Source organism: Coregonus clupeaformis, chromosome 7 (assembly GCF_020615455.1).
Source record: "Coregonus clupeaformis isolate EN_2021a chromosome 7, ASM2061545v1, whole genome shotgun sequence".
Classification (NCBI taxonomy): Eukaryota; Metazoa; Chordata; class Actinopteri; order Salmoniformes; family Salmonidae; genus Coregonus; species Coregonus clupeaformis.
The window spans coordinates 39,758,370-39,782,132 of record NC_059198.1 but is presented as its reverse complement, the minus strand read 5'-3'; the positions used below and the strand labels follow the sequence as shown (position 1 = coordinate 39,782,132).

At 38.6% G+C, this 23,763-nt stretch overlaps 2 protein-coding genes across 8 annotated transcripts; one reads left to right on the top strand and one right to left on the bottom strand.

Annotated features, from left to right (window-relative positions):
• Positions 1 to 230: 230 nt before the first annotated feature.
• On the bottom strand, positions 231 to 2,185 carry tmem14ca (transmembrane protein 14Ca). Of its 2 annotated transcripts, none has more exons than XM_041881905.2 (5): positions 2,083 to 2,185; positions 1,378 to 1,450; positions 1,108 to 1,209; positions 583 to 670; positions 231 to 465 (listed from the first exon to the last, which is right to left on the bottom strand). In XM_041881905.2, exons 2-5 carry the CDS (start codon positions 1,448 to 1,450, stop codon positions 405 to 407), a joined length of 324 nt encoding a protein of 107 aa, XP_041737839.1. In that variant the 5' UTR covers positions 2,083 to 2,185; the 3' UTR covers positions 231 to 404. The 2 variants fall into 2 exon arrangements, with proteins under 2 accessions (XP_041737839.1, XP_041737838.1); XM_041881904.2 differs by having other exon boundaries at positions 2,078 to 2,176.
• A 4,149-nt stretch (positions 2,186 to 6,334) lies between these two features.
• Positions 6,335 to 18,842, top strand: LOC121569167 (transcription factor AP-2-alpha). 6 transcript variants are annotated; one of them, XM_041879857.2, is made up of 7 exons: positions 6,335 to 6,429; positions 10,756 to 11,169; positions 12,354 to 12,405; positions 13,717 to 13,942; positions 14,545 to 14,663; positions 16,428 to 16,569; positions 17,422 to 18,842. In XM_041879857.2, the coding sequence occupies exons 1-7, from the start codon at positions 6,394 to 6,396 to the stop codon at positions 17,702 to 17,704; spliced, it is 1,272 nt and encodes a 423-aa protein (XP_041735791.1). In that variant the 5' UTR covers positions 6,335 to 6,393; the 3' UTR covers positions 17,705 to 18,842. The 6 variants fall into 6 exon arrangements, with proteins under 6 accessions (XP_041735791.1, XP_041735788.1, XP_041735787.1 ...); XM_041879854.2 differs by having other exon boundaries at positions 10,756 to 11,187; XM_041879853.2 differs by lacking the exon at positions 6,335 to 6,429 and adding an exon at positions 8,066 to 8,345 and having other exon boundaries at positions 10,756 to 11,187.
• The last annotated feature ends 4,921 nt before the right edge of the window (positions 18,843 to 23,763 follow it).

Below are 23,763 nucleotides of genomic sequence, written 5' to 3'. Positions count from 1 at the left end.
GTAAAGGTTTATCACTAATTTTAATCTCTTGAATAGCCATTTACTGTATCAGTGGCTAAAGAGGTATTGACTTCTATTATATTATGTATTATGACAATCCACACTTAAGATGCAGCTATTAAACACTGGCCATTTTATAAACCTTTTACACAACTTCACGGTTCATTCATCTCTTGTAACTTTTGGAACATGTAATGACAATCTGTGTAACAATATGAACAAAAACGCACAACAGTCCTTGTCATTTTATAAGATATTATAATCAGTGTTCAATTATAAATTTTTACAAAATAACATCCACATATGACTGATGACAGGTTGTACCTGAACAATACAAGACAGTAGAAAATAAAGAGAGGATAGTGATTTTTACATCAGTGTCTGAAAGTGTTCATATCAATGCACTATGACTCCTGGGGCTTCTGCAGCAGCATTCCAACACCGAGCTTTCCTACTATAAGGATACTAGACAAAGAAGAGAAAATAACACATTAAGTACCTTAAGATAATTTACTGTATCATCTGAATGCATACCTATGACCTACTCCTGAAACAAAGTAAGGAGTTGGTCATCTCAGCTACCTTGCTGCTGCCATCAGTCCAGCAGGCATAATCTTCCTGGAGCCGTAGAATCTCTTTCCCATCACACCTGCCAGGGCTCCTGATGTGACTGTTTGATACAGGGGGGAAATTACTCTTAGTACAGTATATTAGGCCTATTGTAGACCTACTCAATAGGGGACCATCATGCTCTCCCAGAAGCTTGGCTGGTGCGTAAAACCCGCGAATTCAGACAAACAAAAGGTGTAATGTTGCACCTCTGTGTACGCTATTCCTGATGCAGTGAAAATGTAAATTAAAATTGAAAAGTGAAGTAAGCTTTATGCAACATCTTTTTGAGTGCGGACCCATTACACCTTTTGTCTATTGTAGACCTAATTATCATGAGTAGCTAGAAGTCGGTTAGTGGTGATCAAGAGAGGTCTGGGCGATGGGAGGCCTGTTGCAAGCATGCTTTATTGGTTGGTGAGTCTAGATGTGACAGAAACTACTTAGTGATAGAGTACATTCATAAAACAGTAAGGACCAACACTTAAGTTCACCAACCTAGTGACACCCAAATATTTTTGGGATCTTGTGATATCTGGTAGGCACCAACCCCAGCTAGGCCCCCGAATAGAAGACCTGCTGCCAAGGAGGGGACACTGCCTGGAGACACCAAAAGAAGTACAGGGTGAGTGGTAACTTGGTTACCAGTTCATTATCAAGTATGGGGAAGCACAAGACTAGAAATATGATAGAATGCATTACACTCACCTGTAAATGGCTATATAACTATATAATTGAGTAAACCGGATGGCACAATAATAAACTTACGTGCTTTGACATAGCCCATCGCTCCCCCGGATGCAATGAGGGCTGCATACCCGTATCCAACCCAGTCAGTCATCTAGATTAGAACACATAACGATGTAATGAGGGAGAACGGTACTATCGACATTCACCACACACCCACTGCAGAACAATTGGCAGTGGGCACGTGCCTATGATACAAATGTAGCAAGTTAGTCATATTAGATTAAAGGATCATTCTGCTGCGCTGTACCTGTAAAAAAAAAAAAAAAGAGCATTGTTGCAAAACACATGTAACCAATGACCGTACAGTTTGAAGGTTGTAAAAAAAATGGCCAAGTGGTATCTGATTTAAGCTGTTCTTCCATACAATAGCCTATCCTAGCTTAGCTGAATTCCTCAGGGGAACACCGTGGTTAATTGTCCCAACGTTGCTACAATGTTTCCCATTTCAATAGATCACATATTTGACTTTCTTCTGTACATTTTGTGTGTCGGTTGGGTAACTAGTAGGCTAAGCCAGTCCCACAAGAGTGCAAGTCAGAGCAACATAGCCTAGCATCAATGTTACGAGAGCAGTGCACCACAGCAGCCTATATGCACACCGAATCGCATAATAGAATCTCTACTAGCATGTATGTTTGCTACCGATATTAATTCATATGCAGATACATTGTCAAACTTTGGAAATATTTGGATACTAAAACACTAGTTTGTGTACAACCTTACTTCTTTCGATATGTCCTTTACCGCTGCTTCGTAGTGACAACCGAGCCACCAATGATAGTGCACAGACAACGTAAATCGTAGCAATGACGCGTTGCCAAAGAACTGATGGGAAGTGAAGTTTTTCTCAACATGGTAGCCAGGACACATCAGCTGTCTGGAACACTACTAGAACTCGTATCCCATTTACCCAAATTCCAAAACGTTTAAAAAGTGACACCATAGAGAATGATAGAGGCCTTTAGTTGCCAAAAGGCCACTTTGGCATGGGCAGCGCCATTGAGGGCTTCCACCATGCTTCCGCCATTTTAAAGTAGTCAAAGTAGTCAATTGGTTGAAGATTCCTATGGGTTGTTGTCTGCTGTCACAGACGCTATAATGGCACAGATATAAAGATGATGCTGCGTTGACGTGGTATTCGGAACTAGGAAACGCTGAAATTTCCGACTTGCAAACTGGTTGTAGTTATACACGTGCCACATTCAACCAGATAGCAAGTCGAACATTTCTGAATCCCGACTAGCATCTGAACGTGGCATAAATATGATTGACACCCTTTCAAAATGGGAGGGTTTGAGTGGTAAGGCTAAAGCAACCGATTGTAGATGAATGTCGAGGAGTGAAGTTGGGGGAGGTTTTTCAACAGCAAGGCTCGAAATAAACATGTCTCCAACCCCCATATCATACACTCACAAACTGAAATCATACAATATGTGTGCACATTGTACAATCAATTAGTGAGAGAGAGCCTCAAACATCACATTCATTTGTATATATCCACTGTATACATGAATCACAGCAAAGTTGGTTCATGTTTCAGTCACATCTTTGGTCACATTCACGTGAGTAAAAATAAAGAAAAAATAATGATTTGTTGACAATAGAGCCTCCCACAATGCAGGCAATGGCTGCAGAATAACGTTGAAGAGCAACTGCAGAAACTTGCAGTAGGCAAATCTGACAATTTTTATCCCCATAATGCAACAGACTTTGAAAGGTGGTGACTGACCAGGGCCGGATTACCGAAGTGGCACGCAGGGCACCCTGTTAGCATATGACAGCAAAATTAGTAGAATTGCAGGAAATTTGCTTTAAAACTGCAAAATTGTCTCTCAGCCTCATGGCAAAATATGTAGAATAACAGGAAATTAGCTTTGAAACTGCAAAATGTTCTCTCAGCCTAATGGCAAAATGTGAACAAAAGCATGAGATGAACTTTAAAACAGCAACAAAAACATTATCTGCCCCATGGCAAAAAGTGTAGAATTGCAGGAAATTTGCTTTAAAACGGCAACATTTTCTCTTAGCCTTATGACAAAATGTGTAGAATAGTATTATAAAACTGCACATTTCTCTCTCTGCACCATGGGGTGGGGCCCAAATGCAGTAGTCGGACCATGTCACCGACTTGACAAAAGTGATCTGCTGGAATGCACCCAATAACTTAAAAGTCACATGAGCTCTGTTAAAAGTCTACAATGAATTGTGAAACCCTACAATGAAAGGACTGTCATTAATTGATGAAAAACAACTGATAGTGGGACCTTATTTTCAGTGAATGTATTGTGACACATTAGGCCTGAATGAACTACTTTTCATAAATGTAGGCCTAATGCAGACAAGAATATCCTCAGTCAGAGATATGCCTAATATGAGTTGAATTTGAGTGTTTGTAAGGAGTTTTAGACTGACATATTTTCAGAATGGAGCACTATAGCCAACTAGGCCTACTGCCAAAAAAGAATAGGTCTATCAAGTACCTAAGTAAGTGAAATATGTAATAACTGTCCTGGTGAATCGACTACAGTAGTAGGCTCACAGCCAATGTCAGTGGAAAACGTTTTAGTTTGCATCGGATATAGTCCCTTTAAATTGTATAATTTCAGCCACAAGATGGCGCAAGAGGATCAGTTAAGATTTATGCCTGTTGACGTCTGTGTCCAGATTGGGCCAAATCTGAGATGGCTATCATTATGAAGGATTTTAGGTTGAGACGAAAGGGTTAATTTGAAAGCAGAAGATGTGTTCGATTCCACTATAGCGAATAATTCACGTTTATGTATAGGTTCTTGATATAGCCTAAAGGTAATCTTTGCATATAGACTATTTTATAAAACAAAATTACCCTTGCAGTGATCTGAAAACTCATGTTGCGAACTGCACTGCACAGACCTGGTAGGCTTTTGGCTTACTTTCTTCTTGTATTTCCATTTCAATACATTTGGTTTCAATTACAGTTGAATGTGAAGCTTTTTTGCCTTTCTGCAGTGCTCTTCTTTCTCTTAGTGCTTGATGGCGCCAGACCACAACTTATTATTCTGGGGATCATCATTTGAAAACAACGATTGTTTCATCACTTGAAACGCATAGGGTAGGCCTACACGACTATAAATCCATAATTCATAACATTATGTGAGAGGCCTCTCTATAGATTTGCGGAGGAATATAATATAGGCAAATCCTGTGTAAATGATGTTTTACTCCTGGATAATGGTAAATACCTTGCAGCGGAGTGATTTTATAGTGCTTCAAACCATTTGATTTTTCTTTACTTAGCTATAAGGCTTAGCGTTTCATCACTCCTAACTTGTTAAATAATGAATAAAGTAATGCGCCAAAGTTTGGATAAATAAGAATTACGCACAAAATAAGAATTACACACGAGGATGAGTTTCTCTCGCCTATGTAATATTCTATGGCATGTCATGTTGTGAAGTAGACAATTTCTTTAGCATAGGACTAATAATTCAGTAAACATCTGAAATACTACTACTCCTACTACTCCTACTACTACTACTAATAATAATAATACATTTTAGATGTTATTGGCAAAATGTATTGCGCATTATCCTTGCTAAACTGTGAGATATATCAATGCCCAAAAGGTGCAACCAGTCGTTTCAGTATCGTTGCCTATTAAACATCTTGTACGGTTTTATGATGCTTAACTGAAATTGTGCCGGGGGCTCGTGGCAGTGGTGGAAGTGGTTGAAACCAAGCCTTAGACAAACAGGTTGAATATTCACATGGAAACGTATCCTGTCCAAAACTCCTTAACACACTTGCAGCGTTCCCTGTGCACAGTATTGCAGTAGGCTACACCTTGTTGCTCTGAATATATGTTTTAGATTGTTCTATTTTATCTGTATTCCTGCCTGCACTTTTATTCTTCTCAAATCGATGGTCTTTGAAGTCAAACATTGAGGGAATATTAAAGTATACAAGGTTATAGACCGCACAGTTGCCAATGATGGACTATAACACCACAGTCAAATGCAAGTCAAATACAAAAAATGTAATCTAAAATATTTCAATATTTGCATTACAAATTGTGTGACTGTATTTCAACTGAGCTGTGTTTTCTTCGGAAAAGGCCTGTTGTTTAAAATAGGCTATATATCTAGACTACATAGCTTATAATTCACTGTTGAATTTGAAATGGAATAATTGTCGTTATGGTTTATTTGTCATATTTATATCAACTAAATAATATACCATAACTCAAGCCAGATATATCTTTCCATTCTGCAATTGACAGTGCAATACAACCATGTTGTTGAACGCCCTATAGGTAGAGTCGACATGTGTCCGGTTAGAATTTGAAAGAAAATACCTTTTGGACCATCATTACCATTAACACCTCGGTGCGCGCACGTGTTGCTCTTTGTTTTTGTGTGTGCCTGGTGAAGATCTGAGCTCATTCATTTCTGGCCTGAAGCGTCTTCATAAGTATGTATTAGAAATAAACAGATGATAAATAAACCATGACCCCAATACTGGTAGATTGTGTATAAGTAATGATGTTACAGTTAACCTTCAGATTTTATCTTGACAGTTTCATTTTTTATGTGAATAAATATTTTACAATTAACAGATATAGCCGACTTATTGGCATGATGTTGATATTCAATAAGATATAGATGTTTCATTTACTTTTGTATTTTACATATATAATTGGTAAAACTCCATACAAATTATATTGTTGTATTCAAAACAGTTAGCCCATGGAAAAAAGTTTTTAGCGATTTTGTGCGAAAGTTTCATCCACACACCCCATACACCTTTCTCCCAAATGTTAATTTACAAGTGAACGCAGTGTGCCCCAAAAGCATATTCACAAAAGAGCATTACCTCTACTTCAGGTAGGTTTACACATCCGGTCTATTGCGCATGTGCCACCAGGTGGCCCAGAGGGTTTTTATGGCCAGGTGAGGTGATCTCGTTCACCACAGGTAAAAGCAAAATTGGCTTATGGACCCGAAGCCTCATTGAGATAACACGACGTGTGATCTACCATATCCAGGCGAAGAAAAAATGATGTCAATAATGGGCAAAATGGGGGATTGGCAGGTATGTGCTGTTTATTTCAAGACAAAGAACGTGTAGGCTACTAACTAGCCTACAGGAGTGTAATATATGTCGAATATATGGCCACAATTGGGAAATGCATTACCATCAACTTTTCATTGTAGAATTAGTAGCCTAGCACTATATTTAGCCTAAATATTATAAAGTTATTCAATAGTTTTAATTATTTTTACTATGACAGTGTTATTTTTCCTCGCAAACGTTGATAATGTTCATATTTACGCCTGATTAACAAAAGCGCATTGGCTCTAGTAATAACTTGGGGAAAGTAGGTTTAACTTGATGCATAGAAGGCTATATCACTTTATATATCATGCAATTTAAGACTATAGAAAACCGTTCCTTATATAGAAACAAATAATAGCCTATAGAGTATGGGATGTGTAAACAGTAAACATCTTTTAGGATGTAACACGTATTGTTTTGCTATAGGCTAGTGTTTATTGAAATGTGAATAAAATCAATAAAAATAGCACAAATCAGACATGCTCCAACTTATCATTTTAGATGTTAATTCGTCTCTGAGATGATAAATGGCATATCATACTAAAGTTATAGCTCGCCCAGAAGTTGTGGTTCTTGTCATCTAAAAATTCAAAACAAATCTCTCCGATGTAGGCCTATTACTGTGGATATGCATGTTGGCCTAATGTAAATGTTTTTTAAAGAATAATTGAATGTAGATTTTAAAACAGAACTTTCTAACGCAGTGAAACTGTGGTCGGTGAAACAATCCAAGCCATGGTGAGATTGAGCATTTTGGTTTCACTCTCCAAAAGCACACCACCTCTAAAATCCACACAGCAGCATATAGAAACACATACAGACCCACACACCCCACGATTTATTTTTTTAAGGCACCTTTACCCCGCTGATAGTTGTTATTGTGATCTAGTTTCATTGGCCCTCTCATTAATAACAACCGGTGGTAAAGGTACCCCACCAAAAATGTAAATCTGAACTAGGAGAGGCCAACGCCTAGGAGTTGGCGACCTGGTTCTTGACCCGCCCAAATACTTCAGACCTCATTGACATTAAACAAGCTATGTTGTTGTGTTAATTATTTACATTCCAAAAACGGCGCTCTTATATGTCGTGAATGGAGCTGTATACCCACTTTAGAGTGTTTCTGCTTTTGCATGACAGTGACAGAATAGCTTTTCATGGTCTCAACTCTCAATATGTCTAAAACAACAGTTTACGAAAATCAGGTTGGCAACAAAGTATTAAGAGAACAGGAGATAGAGTATTTGCGTGTGGCACGCTCTTCAGAGCAAGTTAAATATTCTAAAATTTAAGCACAGACAGATTATACCATAGGCCTATGTAGGGTGTGAGATTATGGAACTTGTTTTTATGAAGCTGTTACATAAACAGTTGTTTTTATGAAACCACATTTCCTTAAACAAATATGCACGAAAAAGGAAGCAAATTAATACATAACATGTATTATCTAATTATTTGTTTTATCATAGCCATCAAATGAACGTTCACACCCCTAGGTGCAGGGTGGGTTGTTGCCTTTTTGTCATAGAGAATGCATATAAAATGTACGCTCAGATCGTACTGTATATTCTCATTGAATGTGGGAGAAGTAAATACAATTGAAGTCTCGCTACAGTGTTACCTGTGTTGTCCATTGGTGTTGGGCAGATGGGAATCAAGCGGCTGTTGATATGCTAATGAGGGAATGCGAATGTTATTACAGTGGTGCGCGAGCCTTTTACTTCCACCATTAGAGGGAGATCTCCGAGCGCAGACAGCCAAGCTCAACTAAAATACTTTCAGCTAGAGCACAATTCACTGTGTAAAACAAGGAAAGGCGCTCTCAATACCCACCACAACCCATGAAAATGCTTTGGAAATTAACTGATAATATAAAATATGAAGATTGCGAGGTAAGAGGCTCATATTTGATTTATTGCTGTTTTCATGTCATTAATGGGGTATACTGCTTTATTTTTATTTTGTCCAAATCTCTAATTGTTTTGACAGTTGTCTGGGAACATATTTAATTCATTGAAGGATATACAGATGCATACTGGTTTATTTAATATGTTAGATATTTTGATATGGAGTTGGAGTATGGAGTAATGCCATTTTTAATTGTGTAGAAACATTTTACACTGTTTCAATATTAACAGTGCAAATAAAGTAATAGTAATAATAATAATACATTTTCACATCAATAAATTAATGTAATCAATGGCAAACCCATAGAAAAACAGGCAATAAAAGAGAATAAAATATTTATATAATTTAAAACGTAATTGTATAAAATAGGATTTATCAAAACGCACTGCATAACATGTTAATATACATAGAAACATGTTAAATGTACACATAATGTAAGAGCATGTACTCAGGGAGACATACCCAAAATGCATTTGCTGACTGTATCATAGAAAAATAAGTATGTTTAAAATAATGTGTTTAAATGTATACAAATAATGTGATGCCTATCCCTTACATTCTTATGAAATAAATCGGTGCATTTCTAGCCCTTAGCGTGTGTGTGCACTGCACACGCTGAGTAATTGTTATTATAGCATAGAAAGTTTGGCAGTCATATCAGGGAGTTGTTTAGGAGTGGTGCAGCCAGTTGAACGTGTTTTAACCGCGTCTGGAGAATAGGCATGCAAAGAGCAGGGAAGAAACGCTGGGCTGGGTTTCGCTGCCCGTGTTTGAATTTGTGATTCTCTCATTCAAGTTTAGTTTACTGGTAGGCTAATAGACCAGTTTCTGTTTTATCGAAATCAGTGTTAACTACAGTGTTTTCATAATGGTTACTCTTACGCTGTTTTGTCAAAATGGTCTCGTGCAAATAGGTTAGAAGTGGGAAGTGGATGTGTTAAGCGTGCGGGGTGCGTATCCGTATGATAATTTTGGAATAATTTGCTCCGAGTGAAAGTTAGCTCGGCTGACGTAGTTTGAATTCGAATAACCGTGGATTAATTCATTCGAGAGACACGGGAAGGGCCATGGAACGCGAGGCGTCGGAATCTGAAGTCAAAAACAAAGGGACAGGGCGAGCAGACAACCGCCCTCTGAACAGTAAAAATGCGCCAGCCGAGATGCCCTCAGCGTTTGCTGGATTTTCACACGAATCAGAGGTGCACATTGTTTCCTTCCATGGCTCTTCCTCTATCTCTGGTCCCCCTTCATTCTGTCTTTCTTTCACTTGTGCTTGCCTTCGAACCTTTTAAAATGTTCCCCCCTCTCTCTGATTCGTCAGACGCAAGAGAATGTCCCTCTTTTTGTCTCCCTCTCTCTCTCTCCCCTCCTCACTCACTCCCTCTTTCTCTCTCCATCTCTGATTAGATAGATATACTGATTCCTCATTCAATGGACGTCATTTAGTACAGACTCTGCCTTGAGTTGCTTCCTCGCTTCACGCTCGATTTCCGACCATTCTTCCCTTATTAAGAATTCGTGTAATATTAATAGTCATGAATATCTGCTATTAGGAGTCCAAGGAAAGAAGCAGCTCTTTGCTAATATGAGCTCAGTCGAGGGAACAGCACAGTGATAGAGCCAGAAGACGGAACAGGGATACAAGAAACTTTAAACATAAATCCGCAAGACCAAACATTGCATTTTAGAATCGAATGAAGGGCAGTGGGAATTTAACCAAATTCTGATGGATTATCGTTCTTCGGTGGTGCTTATCTGAACGTTGGGCTCCGTGATCTTTCAATAGTGTTGTTGCTGGCATTATTTTGTTTGCTCGTAAATTTTCGTTGTTTTATCAACGTTTTTCTTCTGAAAATTCTCTTTTGAATCGCTTGAAAATCTTCGCAGATGTTAGTGCACAGCTTTTCCGCGATGGTAAGTTGGACTCTGTGGCAAAGACTGAGTTATAACCTACTTCGTGCAGCATTCAGACTCCGATTATTGCCTTTTTTAATCAAATCGTTTTGCTAAGCTATCATACAAAAAATAAAAAGAATACAAGATTGCTCTCACATTTTATTTCAGTAGGCCTATCGAAATATTTCAACTGTATTCATTTTTCCTCCCGAAAATGATCAAATAGGCCTACGGCGGGTGTGTTATTAGCCTACAGTAATTATCACTGTTATCATTGTTAGCATTATTATTATTATTATTATTATTAGTAGTAGTATTATTATTATTAGGCTATTATTGCTGCGTTCAACAGAGAACTGCTGTTGATTTTATTTCAACCAACGACTTTGAATAGACATGCAATTATGGTAGGTGACAGTCCATAAAAGCCCCTGTGAAAACGGGTAAAATGGAGGGTTGGTGTATAGGTTTAATTTCTCCGATTCTTTTTTCCTGCAGGATCGTCACGATACCAGCAATGGGACAGCCAGGCTACCTCAGCTGGGAGGCGTGGGCCAGTCTCCATATAGCGCCCCTCCACTCTCCCATACCCCAAACTCCGACTTCCAGCCACCGTACTTTCCTCCGCCCTACCAGCCAATCTACCCCCAGTCCCAGGACCCATACTCGCACGTCAACGACCCCTACTCCCTCAACTCTCTGCACGCTCAGCCTCAGCCACAGCACCCTGGCTGGCCGGGCCAGAGGCAAAGTCAGGAGAGCAGTTTGCTGCACCAGCACCGCGGCTTGCCCCATCAGCTCTGTAGGGAGTACCGGAGAGAAGTGCTCCTGCCGTCGGGCCACGGAATCGATACGGGACTCTCAGATTCTATCCCAATCCATGGAATACCTCACTCTTTAGAAGATGTTCAGGTAATTCAGCATTATTTGGTAATTATATTATTATTACTATTACATTTTTACTATTACATTATTGTTGTTGTTGTTATTATAATAATAATTGTTGTTGTTATTATTTTCTTATTATTGTTTTGAAATTATTATTAGGCCTACACACGTAGCCTTCTATAGCCTAAGTGTTTGCTGCAGTAAATTAGCAGCTCTGTATGAAATGTCATGGCCTACATTTAATGACTCAGTGCATGGCATGCAATTTTATAAATGCAGAAATGGTCAAAGATTATGGCCATAACCATTGCATTTAATTGACAGAGGCCTTTTTATGTAAATGTTCCAACATACATTTTATTTTACAAACGGCTCTCGAGTGAAACATTGTATAAAAGCCTATTTGCATGGATTATTCAGTCTAGATTCTCGAGCTGTGTTGAAACTTTATTAGCCGTATTATTTTGTTGACCCCCTCCCTCCACTGAAAAGATGCATAGTGTTATAAACACTTGCCCTAAACAAACAGATCAAAGCTGAAGCTCTGAGAACTATAATTTGATCTGCAACCCCTCTCACAAAATGGATGGTATGCCGCGCTTGTTGATTAATATTCCCTGTCATTTTTGGACATGATTCTGGATATCCTCCCTTCATCTTTAATTTAATTGTTCTCATTGAAAAGACTCAAGCGCCGATATGAGCGGGAGGCTGAGAGCAATAATAAAATGTCCACTCGGGAGTTTTGCACATGCAGGCACACTATGAGCACCATTTTTTTTAGATGAATTTCCATCGCTCAGCAGATAATACGAATAAATCGAATAAGTAAATGCCTATAGCAATGACGCGTTTTGGTTTTTTTCTAAAACAAATGCTTAATCCCCAATTAGCGTGCACGATGTGTAATACACCTTTATTCCGAATACAATTTGGATTCATAGTTCTTCGTAAGAATCCAAGCTGCGGTTGGAATGAGGTCACGATTATTGGGCGACAGAGCTTCATTATTTAAGTCTGATGTGCATGAGGCGCACTGCCTAACAGCTATAGCCAATATCACCCTCATTGAAAATAATAACAGGTATAGGCCCATAATATTTTTTGATTGTGGGCTACATGCCAGTCTTTTGCAAACAGCATGACATGTAAAATTAATTCCATTGTATTCTATATTAAATAGTGTATTTTGCATCTGTGTGTTGCAGCATGTTGAGGATCAAGGAATTCACATCCCAGACCAGACTGTAATTAAAAAAGGTAAGCAATTTCCTTCGAGATACCATGCATGTTTCCACAAGCTGCACATCACACCACACCACCACTCTGCTCCGCAGCTCGTGCGGTAGCCAGCGCACTGAACCAAGTGGATTAATGCGCAGTGTTTTTTATTACGTGAGCTCGAGTGCATCAAACTAACTGAATGCACCTTTTCATCAATGAATGCCAATGTCAGCATTTCAGAGTAGGCCTAGTCAGATGCGAATATGCCCTATATAGGCTATGCTGTTCAGGCTATTGGTTTTAATGTGTTGATGCATCTTTTCGCTAGATATCGTAAATATAGGCCCATTTGGGAGCAAATCTAAAATGGCAGTTGTTAATGCTCTATGTATTAAGTATCAGGATGATACCAGATCCTCCATCAAAGGTGGAAAAAATCTAGGCTGCAAAAATAGGAAAGGTCTTTAAACCATTTATAGAGTCTCATTCCATCAGTGTTTGGCTTCGGTTGATTATGGAAAATGCGTTCAGTGTTGCATTATCATATATGGGCCTAGCATAATTGTGTGTGAATTCAATTGTTTACTCCTATAAGACCATTTCGGGCGTGCTAGGCCTACTTCATGGTCAGGTTGAACGTTACTCCTCTCGCCATGTGGATACTTTTGTCAGTTCAAATTAGATGCGCAGGGGATAAATCTTGAGAGATGCTCTTTTCGCATCAACATGATAATTAGCTCTTATATTAGTAATCTCAAGAGTTCGTTTAACTCCTATCGTCTCTATTAGCCTCCCCTGGGCTATTAATGTCACAAGTGATCTAACCAAAAGCGCTAGTCCCTTTGTCTCCGGTTACTGCACACAAAACGGTAACCCATGCAAAGTGAAATCACACGCGCGACTGTATTTTTGGGGAGACCATGGATATTTGAAAAAAGGCTTCTCTTCGCGTGCTGTGTGTGTGTTTAAGTATTGCAACATGTGTGCGCGTGCGTCTGCAAAAGCCTGCGATGTTTCAGAGTTCAAATTGCATAGATAGCCTGCCCTAAACAAATATTGGGCCTATACGAGGCGTACAATATGGTAAAACATTTTGCAATGGTTAGGCCTTTGTGCGTAGGCCTAATAACAAAAATAAGAAAAACAATAAATAGGCCTATATTATCATTATTAATGTTTTATTATTCGTGTTAATATTAGTATTATTTGGCCTGTCATCCCCTATACCAATTGTTTTAATTGTGTGTAGGCCTCTACACCCACACTGCGTTTGATATGAATCTCATGATTAACGGTCTACATTGAATAAGATTCACTGAACTTGAATAAGATCTCTTTTTTCCCTAGGTCCAGTTTCTTTATCCAAGAACAACAACGTCTCCGCCATTCCGATAAATAAGGACGGTCTTTTTGGCGGTGTGGTAAACCCCAACGAGGTGTTCTGCTCTGTTCCGGGTCGCCTGTCCTTGCTCAGCTCCACATCAAAGTACAAGGTCACGGTGGCGGAAGTGCAGAGACGCCTTTCGCCGCCTGAGTGCCTCAACGCGTCACTGCTGGGCGGGGTGCTGAGAAGGTGAGCCGGACTTTAATGTCTCTCCTCATTCTTTATCCCAGGTATAATTAAAATCGACTAAGCGTGACACCTCCTGCATTTAAAACAGCCCAAAAGGCAGACTGATAAATTCCATATTAACTTTACACTCGCAATGTAGCCCACAAATTAATGTAGGCCTATTGGCCTTACCCTCAACCCTGTAAGACTAGTTTAAGCAAATCATATATAGACCTATACCAACAACAGTAAACTACTGCAGTGTTTAGTCTATAGATTCCAACCTAGACACAAAGCCAGTATTTTGGGTATACACTCTGCACTCAAATCAAGTAGTTTCTGTGATTTGAAAATACATAGCCTATATTGACACACACATAGGCCTGTAGACACCGATAGTGTTATAGAAGTGTATGGAAGGAAGACGATGCTATTATGGCATTGTTCTTTTTTAAAATCAAGATAGCTACCTCTTTGATTCAATAATATGATTAATAACATGCTTATTCATTCAGACCATTTTGGATCAGATAGTGTGTCCAATGATGGTTGGGAAAAAAATAAAACATGCCATTTTACAAATTAGCCTATTCATACAACCTATTTTTCTGTTCTTGTCACAGGGCCAAGTCTAAGAATGGCGGAAGGTCCCTCAGAGAGAAATTGGATAAAATCGGATTAAATCTACCTGCAGGTAGACGCAAAGCCGCAAACGTTACCCTGCTGACGTCACTAGTCGAAGGTAAGTTGCATTGTAAATGATCTGAGTTCCGGTTCCCGTGATAGCAGGTGCTTTGAACGGTTTCAGGGGAGACATTCGAAATCAGCATATGCGCTCATCCATGTAATTTGGACTGACTTTGCCTTGCAAACCAGTCATGCATGAAGGATATATGTGTGTTGAGAGAGAGGATGATGGTAATAATTCTAAAAGGCTTTTCGCAACATTGGCCTGTGTATTTAGCCTACATGTGTGCAATCCTCTCGTGAAAGTGGTCCTAGAATAGGCTAGTACAGTGTGAGGTGGGGTTCGGTTAGCCTGGCTGGCCTAGTTTGTGCCAGATGAATTAGGCTCGTTGTTGAAGCAGGGTTATGGGCATTTGCTTATTTATTGTCTTGCGGGAGTGTGGAACTGTTTCACCTCTGGCAGAGGTGAATCGATTGATTTATTAACCCTATAGTGGCTTGTTATCATTATCATTATTATAAGGCCTATATTAGGCTAGTAGCAGTAGTAGTAGTAGTAGTAATCATAGTTATAGTAATAGTAGTAATAGTAGGCCTACTAGCCAACAGCTACTGCTACTGCTATTAGACTACTATTATTTACACATGCAGGGACTCTTTCTGTTTCTCTGTGATGGTAGTGGATGTGACCTATGGAAGATCTATATGTTATGAGACTATTAAATAATACATTGTCAATTGTGGTATACTATGAAGATGCCATTGCTATTGAATAAATCAATTTTCCTTGCAAAGTTGAACCTTATTATTCAGTGCGGTGGTATTTGGTGAGCTGTGGGTTTTAAAGGTGAAAGCCTGGGACGGTTCATTGGTTCCTGTTAATCATTACAGCCGAAGAGCGAATGCAATATTCACTGTACTTCATTGAAATTGGGTGCTGTATGGTAATGAGGTTGAAGAAATGTCTGATTCTTTGCGATAAGGGGGGAGGTGTGGGGGGATATGAAGACACGCGGTTATTTAGTGAAGAGACACTGCGTTTTTCTGAAGTGCTGTTATTGTTTATGATCCGCTCCATTTTATGGAAACGAGTTTACTGGACTTGAGCTTTGATGCTAATTGGCGCATGCGTTCTTCCGGAGTTGAGGCTTATGGCAGGAAGCCCCGCAGTAAAAACCCAACTGTTTCAGGAAATTAAAACCAAAGACTTGAAAAAATCTACAAAAAAGGCAGACCTCAATGGAATGAACCTATAATTCTCATGGCTAAAGTATGTAGGAGCGAGATTTGCATATAGCCTTTTAAAATTGCTTTCGTTGTATGATCTGCTGTGCTTTCAATAATGTTTAGGGATGGCTAAGCAATGACATGGTGATATGCATGACGCTCTTTATGACACTTTATATTGCTTCCCTGATATTTAACTCTTCTCACGGAATGGGGGCCTGACTCTTATTGATAACAGGTAGCCTAGCGGTTAAGGGCGTTGAGCCAGTAACCGAAAGGTTGCTGGTTCGAATTCCCGAGCCGATGCAAGGCACTTAACCCTAATGTCTCCTGCAAGTCTTTCTGGATAAGAGCGTCTGATAAATGACAACAGCAAAAAATACTACAATAAAATAATCCATCATGTGATGGAAGGTACAGGCGCTAGCCTATAGCCTACTGATTTAGAAGTTGATACAAAGTCAAGGCCTTCTCTTTGGCCGAGGACGTTCATTGGATGAATCATGTGTTAAGTGGAAGTGTTAATTGGTCTATATTTTATGTCCAATTTAGAGCAATATATTATACACTCCATCCATTCTTTCCTTCTCAGGCGAAGCCGTGCATCTTGCCAGAGATTTTGGTTACGTATGCGAGACTGAGTTTCCAGCCAAGGCAGTAGCTGAATATACAAACCGTCAGCATTCCGACCCAAACGAACAAGTCCAGAGGAAAAACATGTTATTGGCAACGAAGTAAGTGCTATATTATCACATTTCATATGTCAAAACATTGATAATTCTCGTGTTTACATCGACAGTGTTTGCAAACACAAATGGATGGTCGTGGTCAATTCTATAATATCGTTTTTTATCATTTTTTGTAGGCATTTTGATAGGCCTATATTTTTCACATGCATTTCTAAAGTATTTATTTTATGGACTCGTTATTTGTGTTACATTGTAGTAGTCTATTTTGCCCCTAATTAAATGCATCCTGAATGGATGTGACATTAAAACGGACAAGAAAATAATTGGATACAAATTAATCGACTAATGTCAAATTATTTGTCCTTCTAATGCGCCAGACAGGTCATCACGTGATGTTATGCACGCGACAAAATGCCAAAATAAACAAAACACTTCTTGAATTAGACACTTTCAACAAAATTAGGCCTACTGAATTTGAGATCCATGCTCTGTATTCGATTCATGCCAAACATTTTAGCAATAAAACACGTGCACGAATAGCCTATATGAATGAACCTATCCAATATGGAGTTGACTGTTATTGGTCAATTGAGCAGGCCTCAGATTCATCCATATGCAACCATTTTGTTTGCTGTGATTGGGATTGCATTGACACATAGCTGGTTCTACTCCAACATCAACCTTTCCCCACTGCATTAAAACATTTAGACATAGTATGACACTATACTTTTACGTCCCTTTGAGCAAATATGCCATAGGCCACATTATTATGTTGTGGCACCAACTATATCAAATTAATAGGATTTTTGACCACGTCTCGTATAGGCCTATAAGTCATATTAGGGGCAGACTGGCATTATGATTGTAATTAACATTTATATTGTCTCCCCATTTTAGGCAAATCTGCAAAGAGTTCACAGACCTGCTTTCCCAGGACCGTACGCCCTTGGGGAATTCTCGACCACAACCTATTCTTGAGCCAGGGATTCAGAGTTGCTTGACCCATTTCAGTCTAATTTCTCACGGATTCGGGACCCCAGCAATGTGCGCGGCCCTCACTGCTCTCCAGAACTATCTGACCGAGGCGATTAAAGCCATGGACAAAATGTACCTGAACAACAACAGTCACTCAGACAGCGGCACTAAAGGCGGAGACAAAGACGAGAAGCACAGAAAGTGATTCCCACCTGAAAGCCCAATATAAATATTATAAATACATATAAATACTATTGATCAAGTAAACGTGCCACTTCCTGATCTCGCGATGATTTTACATGTTTGTTTTTACTACCATTCAACTTTGGATTCACGGGAAGTGATGCGCAAGATCCCCACAATAATTAAAACAGAAAAAAAAAATGCTGAAAGGCGCAAAGGAACACCTCCAGAGAGGGAAAGATCTCTGCCACATTATGACTTTTTATGTACTCCCTCTTTTTATGAGCTGCAACGGACTGAAATCGAGCGACCCTTCTATCTCTCAATTTACGATTGTAGCCATGTGACAAAAAGAAGCTAAAAGAGGATGAATTATTATCAGTATTGTGAATAATAAACTTGAAAAAAATCCACAGAGTTCCATGTCATGACTTCAGTTGTAGACTCTCACTCCAAGCGACCAACTTGAACTTTGAATTTCAACACGATTCACGGTTATATAAGGGAATCTGTGTTCATGTATGTATATATTTATTTATGTGTAATTTAATGGGAATTGTAAATATGGTGCGTCTGTTGAAACTTCTTTTTTATTTATCTGGTGCCTCCTGTTTTAGTGGGTTTAAATATTCGGTTAGTTCTTCATGTGGTTTTATGGTTCTTAGAAAACAGAAGTTTGGGGTATTTTTTCTCTGGGATATTTCAATTCAGCCCTCTTGTAGCATGTTGAGGCGACATTGAAGCAAGTAAACAAATTTAATAGAAATAAACCTCCATTTCTCTCTAGCTCTATCATCCTTATTCCATTCAGTTTTTTAAATTGAATAGAGCATAATGGAGACCCTGAAGAGAACTGTTTTGTGTTTCTACTTTCTTGTTTTTATACAAGCTTTTATGTGTTGTGCCAATCAGAATACGTTTCACTTGTTCTTCCCTTGAAGCACCATAAAAGCAATAAATGGATATTGTCTTTTGATTTTTTTTTGTATGTTCGAAGAAATTCTAAACATTTGGGACCACCTGATATCTTGTATGTCCAATGTCCAAATTGGAGGCGGTTTTAGCTGTATTGTATAGACTTGTGCTGGCAATAGTTCCCATGCCTGTCAATGTATTATAGTCCTTTGTTGGCCAGAAAAAAATAAACATTTGATACGCTTCATGTCGATTTTTATTCATATATTTTCATTTTTTATTCAGTGGTTGATACGCCCGGTTGTATTTTCGTTCTTGGCAGTTTTTTTCTATTCAGCACGGTTACAGTAATTGAGTTTAACTCTCCCCTGACGAGTGTTCCTTGCAATAAGCAGCTGAACCCATTGTTTCCCTCAAGTATAATAAAACAACTTATACTTTCAACTCATAGTTCAGAGCACAGGATCATTCAAAACCGGAGCCGAGCTTTTGACCATGCCAAATGACACAGAAAACAATGAATACATTGGTGTTTGAAGTGTGTGTGTGTGAAGCGCCAGCCCTCAAGCAAAACCATTCTTTAAAATTAGTGAGATGTATATGGCTTGTGTTGAAGGTTATTACATTTGCCTTTCCATACCACTCTATTGTTTTTTTATTTAGTTTTTGTTAAAGCTTTTAAGACATGCATCAAATATTTGTTATTACTAGCCTGTCTGTAATTATTGGTGTTGTTTGACAGCATTCAGTTGGAATAAAATGTGGGAAACCTATTTCAACTGCATTCAGTTAAATGATATAACAAATAAGTTGGCAAGTGGATATATCTTTATATTTGGTCACATCTCTACCCATAGGCTTCATTGTAGTCATATCGATGTAAATTATCATGTATGCTTCTAACACACCTGCTGTAGCCTTGTTTTGCGTGCAAAAAGCCACGGGGACAATGCATTACGTAAGCGAATTTAAATGGAGTTTTGATTGTGTATTGATGGCATGCACCTCGAAATCAATCTCTACTGAAGCATGGTGGAGTGGAGTCGGTGGGTGTATATGCATATCCTGTGTCTGTGCTCTGTTCTATTTTCCACTGTCTGGTAGTCGAGAGCGTTGTGGCATGGGGATGTTGTGACATCGAGATAGATTTAGGCCTACTGAGCAACTTTTTTAAAATCCCCCCCCAAGTCTGTTTTATTCCGAAGCAGTTGTTTTCAAATAAGGTGAATGAAGCCTAACTGTACATGTCCTTGGCATAATTGCGGTGCAGTGCTGTAGCAGGTGAAGCGAGCCATTGTCTGTCAGGGCTGTTTTTGTTGGCTGCATCTCAGATTGTGTGTGGGATCCTAACCCCAGGCACAATAGCTCACTCATAAAGAGGAATACCCGGCTGCTCCTTCCATTAAAAAGCATAAATAGTCACTTTAAAGGAAAACAATCGTATTAAATAGCATTCACTGGTATTAGGAAGCCCCTCACGTGTGTCATTAATGCTAATGTTATTTAATAAATGTATCAGGGTAAATGAAAACATTTTTTGAGAGCGAAACGAAAGCATTATACATATCTATCACAATGGCAGCTATCGAAAGTACGTGAAGGCCTATAAAGGAATTAACATGCAATGCCATTGCCCCAATTTCTGAATTAAAAAAAAAGTGTTCCGAAAAAAAATATATATATATATTTGATACAAACCTGTAATTTACATAGGCTACTGTTTTAATAAGATTTTTTTTATTTTGCCATAATTTGATCTTAAACAGGTAGATCTAGTTTTACATAATGCCTTACAGCTAAAGTAATTTGCAACAAGGAAGAGGCCTGAAATTTGAAGAGCCAGTCAGCAATACCCAACTGAATTTGGCTAATTCAATCCGTAACCCCTGGTTTCAGCTACATCAATTACACTTGATTCCACTATAATAATTAATACGTGCCTCTGTTGTGTACTGTTCCCCGAGTTGTTATTAAATAGCCTATTCTTAAATGTTAGGCTACAATTTCCTTTTTTTACTTTTTATATCAGATCTTCCCATGCATCAGCATACCCTTGATTGCATACACACGAATATGCAGAGATGCATGCGCTCAGGCACGCATAGCCTACACTCCACAGGCATGCACGCATGATTATCTGACAATAGTCGGAAACTATTTTGTTGAGATGTTGTTGGGAGCCATTGGTTGGTGAGCTGACTTCACTGCACCACGACCTGTTCTTCAAAATAGACAAGACCAAACTCACAACATCCAACATCTTTAATGGCAATACAATACTTCGAGCTGCCAGATTTGGCAATATACTAAAGACTGTTACTAGTGGCTATATATAGCGTTGGTTTGATGTGCAGTGCTGGGTCAATTCCATTTCGATACCAGTCAATGCGTGAAATAACATAAATTAATTAATTAATTAATTAATTTACCCTTCAAATGTGAGTGGCCCCAAATACAAAGTCAAGGGTTAACAAACATGAAAAATGATTAAATAGACTAACACAGGCCTAAAATAATGATAATTGCATTTAATGTCATTGCATCAGATAGGCTAGCTAACTCAAAAAACACCATTTAGTCAAAGTGCAACTATAGCTTTGAACCATGCAGTTTCCATAAACGCTAGATACGTTTTTGTCATGTGTTGTGTACACAAGTAACCTCATGGGTCGTTATAATATTGACCTCCGGACTGAAAACCTGTTGTGTCGAGCGTGCATACAGTAGAACATTCCATCTGTGACATGCAAACGATGTATAGGCTATTTGGGGAATTACCATGTTTTTTAAATAATTTTTTCTTTAGGCTACTACTTTTAGTTCCTGCATGGACACATCTGTTTACCAAATTGCTAATTTCTTTATATCTTGTTAATGACGAATTGCAAACTGCAGGACATTCTACAAGTAGAGACATATGTGTTCTATGCATAGGGTTCACTCAAATGACAATTGAAACGCGGACCGGTGCAATCGAATTATGTGACTCTATAAGTTTGCAATGAAGCGCAAAATGGCTAATTGTCGTCAAGTCTGACATCAACCCTCATTTCGGTCTCGACCCCCCTCCACTGACCTCACCCCACTGTGCGAGCCGGGGCTCAAAAGCCACGAAAGGTCAACGACTCTACCAAATCGTTCTTGATTACTTGAGACATCAGGTAATCGATTAGAAAACATTAACTGACTTTGAATAAACAAAAGGACTCACGAGTAAGCTGAGAAGTCGATAATTCCAACGCAATATGGGTCATTCCTTCCGAAATGATGATAGGTGTTTGATGATTCTTGAGGTGACAACTTTGGGACCACACACATCCACACACACACAATCTGAAGCATATAGAGATATAGGCATAGGCTATATGTGCACAGGCCACTACTGATTTCTTCTTTAATGTGAAGGGAAAAAATCTCACCCAGAATTAGATTATCCAATTCATTTATGTGCACCAAATTGTCAGGGATAACATCAATTTAACATCAAAAGACAATATTTCATTTAGATGGCCTTATCTTGGCTTATAAACATTAACCTTGTTGTTTTCAGACCATTAATAGCCTAATAGGCCTTCATGATATTTGATTACGTTTTGTTAAGGCTAAAATAATATCATGTTTATATGGTGTCATCGGGCATGTATTTACTTTGTATCTTAAAATGTTTAGTGGTGTGATGACTGCTCATGCTCATCACAATTCATGGGCTGCAAGGTTGTTTTCCGATCATTTCCATCACCTGTCAAAAGCAGAGGTCGACTAATTTCATGGGCTTGTGTCTCCCAAATATACAAAAAGAGGGGATTAAAAATGTTGTTAATGTTTCCCCTGTCGGTTTATATAGTTTATATTCTAGTTTTCAGTCTCTCTGCCTCTCTCTCTCCCCGCATTCTCTGAAGGCAGCCGGGGGGAGTGTCGCCCCGGGCCAAACATATGCTTCTTTCCATTGCACTAATCCAAATTCAGCGTGGAGGAATAATTGCTCGAGTGGCCATGGCTTCGCGGGGCTTTGTCCCTCGCTGGCTCCCGTCAGCCCGGCACACGCCATTTCAATCAACCGCCTTTTGAGGGCTGTCTCTTTTTTATCAAACCTTAGCCCTCGAAAATGATGCGAACATTTAACCAAACGGCTTCACGCTCCATAAACAACACCCCAAAAATACTATTTATTTGTTTATTAATTCATTCATTAATTGATCTATCCCTTTATTTATTTATTGGTCTCATGCAGTCTGTTCACTTTAGTTATTGTGTCATTATGTTGGTCATTCGATCACATGACGTTCGTTACAGATTTCTGGGGACCAGTAGAACGACTTGTTTGTATAGCTCGCCTAGATAGTGAACTTGGTAAAAGTGGGGAGTGGTAGGTCTATCTATTGTATCTTAATTATGCATTATAAATATAGAAACTTAGCCCACAATGTATATTTATTTGGTCAATGGAAAATTTGAATTTGATCACACTCAATGAAATTAGATAACACATACACGAAATTCCATCAATTTGCCTCATAATGTTCTGGCTTCAGGAGCATCAGCTATTGGGTTATAAGCGAATATTGACATAACATTAGAAAAAGCTACGAATGGTTTGCAGTGAGAAACAGTTTTTCCCCAAACGAACAGTTGCACCAAGACTTGGAGTGTGCAATCTGAAGATATAATATTTTTCAAAAGAACCAAACCCTCAAGCGATGCTGACCCCATAACATGCTTTGGGGTTCTCGCTGGCTTAAACCATGGTAACAAGTCCTATGTCCAAAACAAGTGGAAATCTTTCTCATGCTCAAAACTGCTTGCTAAAATTATACCCTATGATCGAAGTTGGTATTATTGGTGTAATAATATTATTATTAATAATAATAATAATAATAATAATAATAATAATATCAGGCAAAATTACCTAATTATAATAGAATAATGTTTACATGTGTTAGCTTTATTTCATACCAAAAAACGTATAGGCCTATGTCTACATCAAAGGAATAGACTATTGATGTAATCTTTTATGGAGTGAAAAAAAATCGCATTTCATTAAGAAGCAACCTTATTTTAGACTATAATATTACCATAGTGACATTACTAAGAAAGTATATCAATGACGAAATAACTATTCATGCTTTATAACCATTACATCTGGTTTGTTGATCATATTGAGAATTG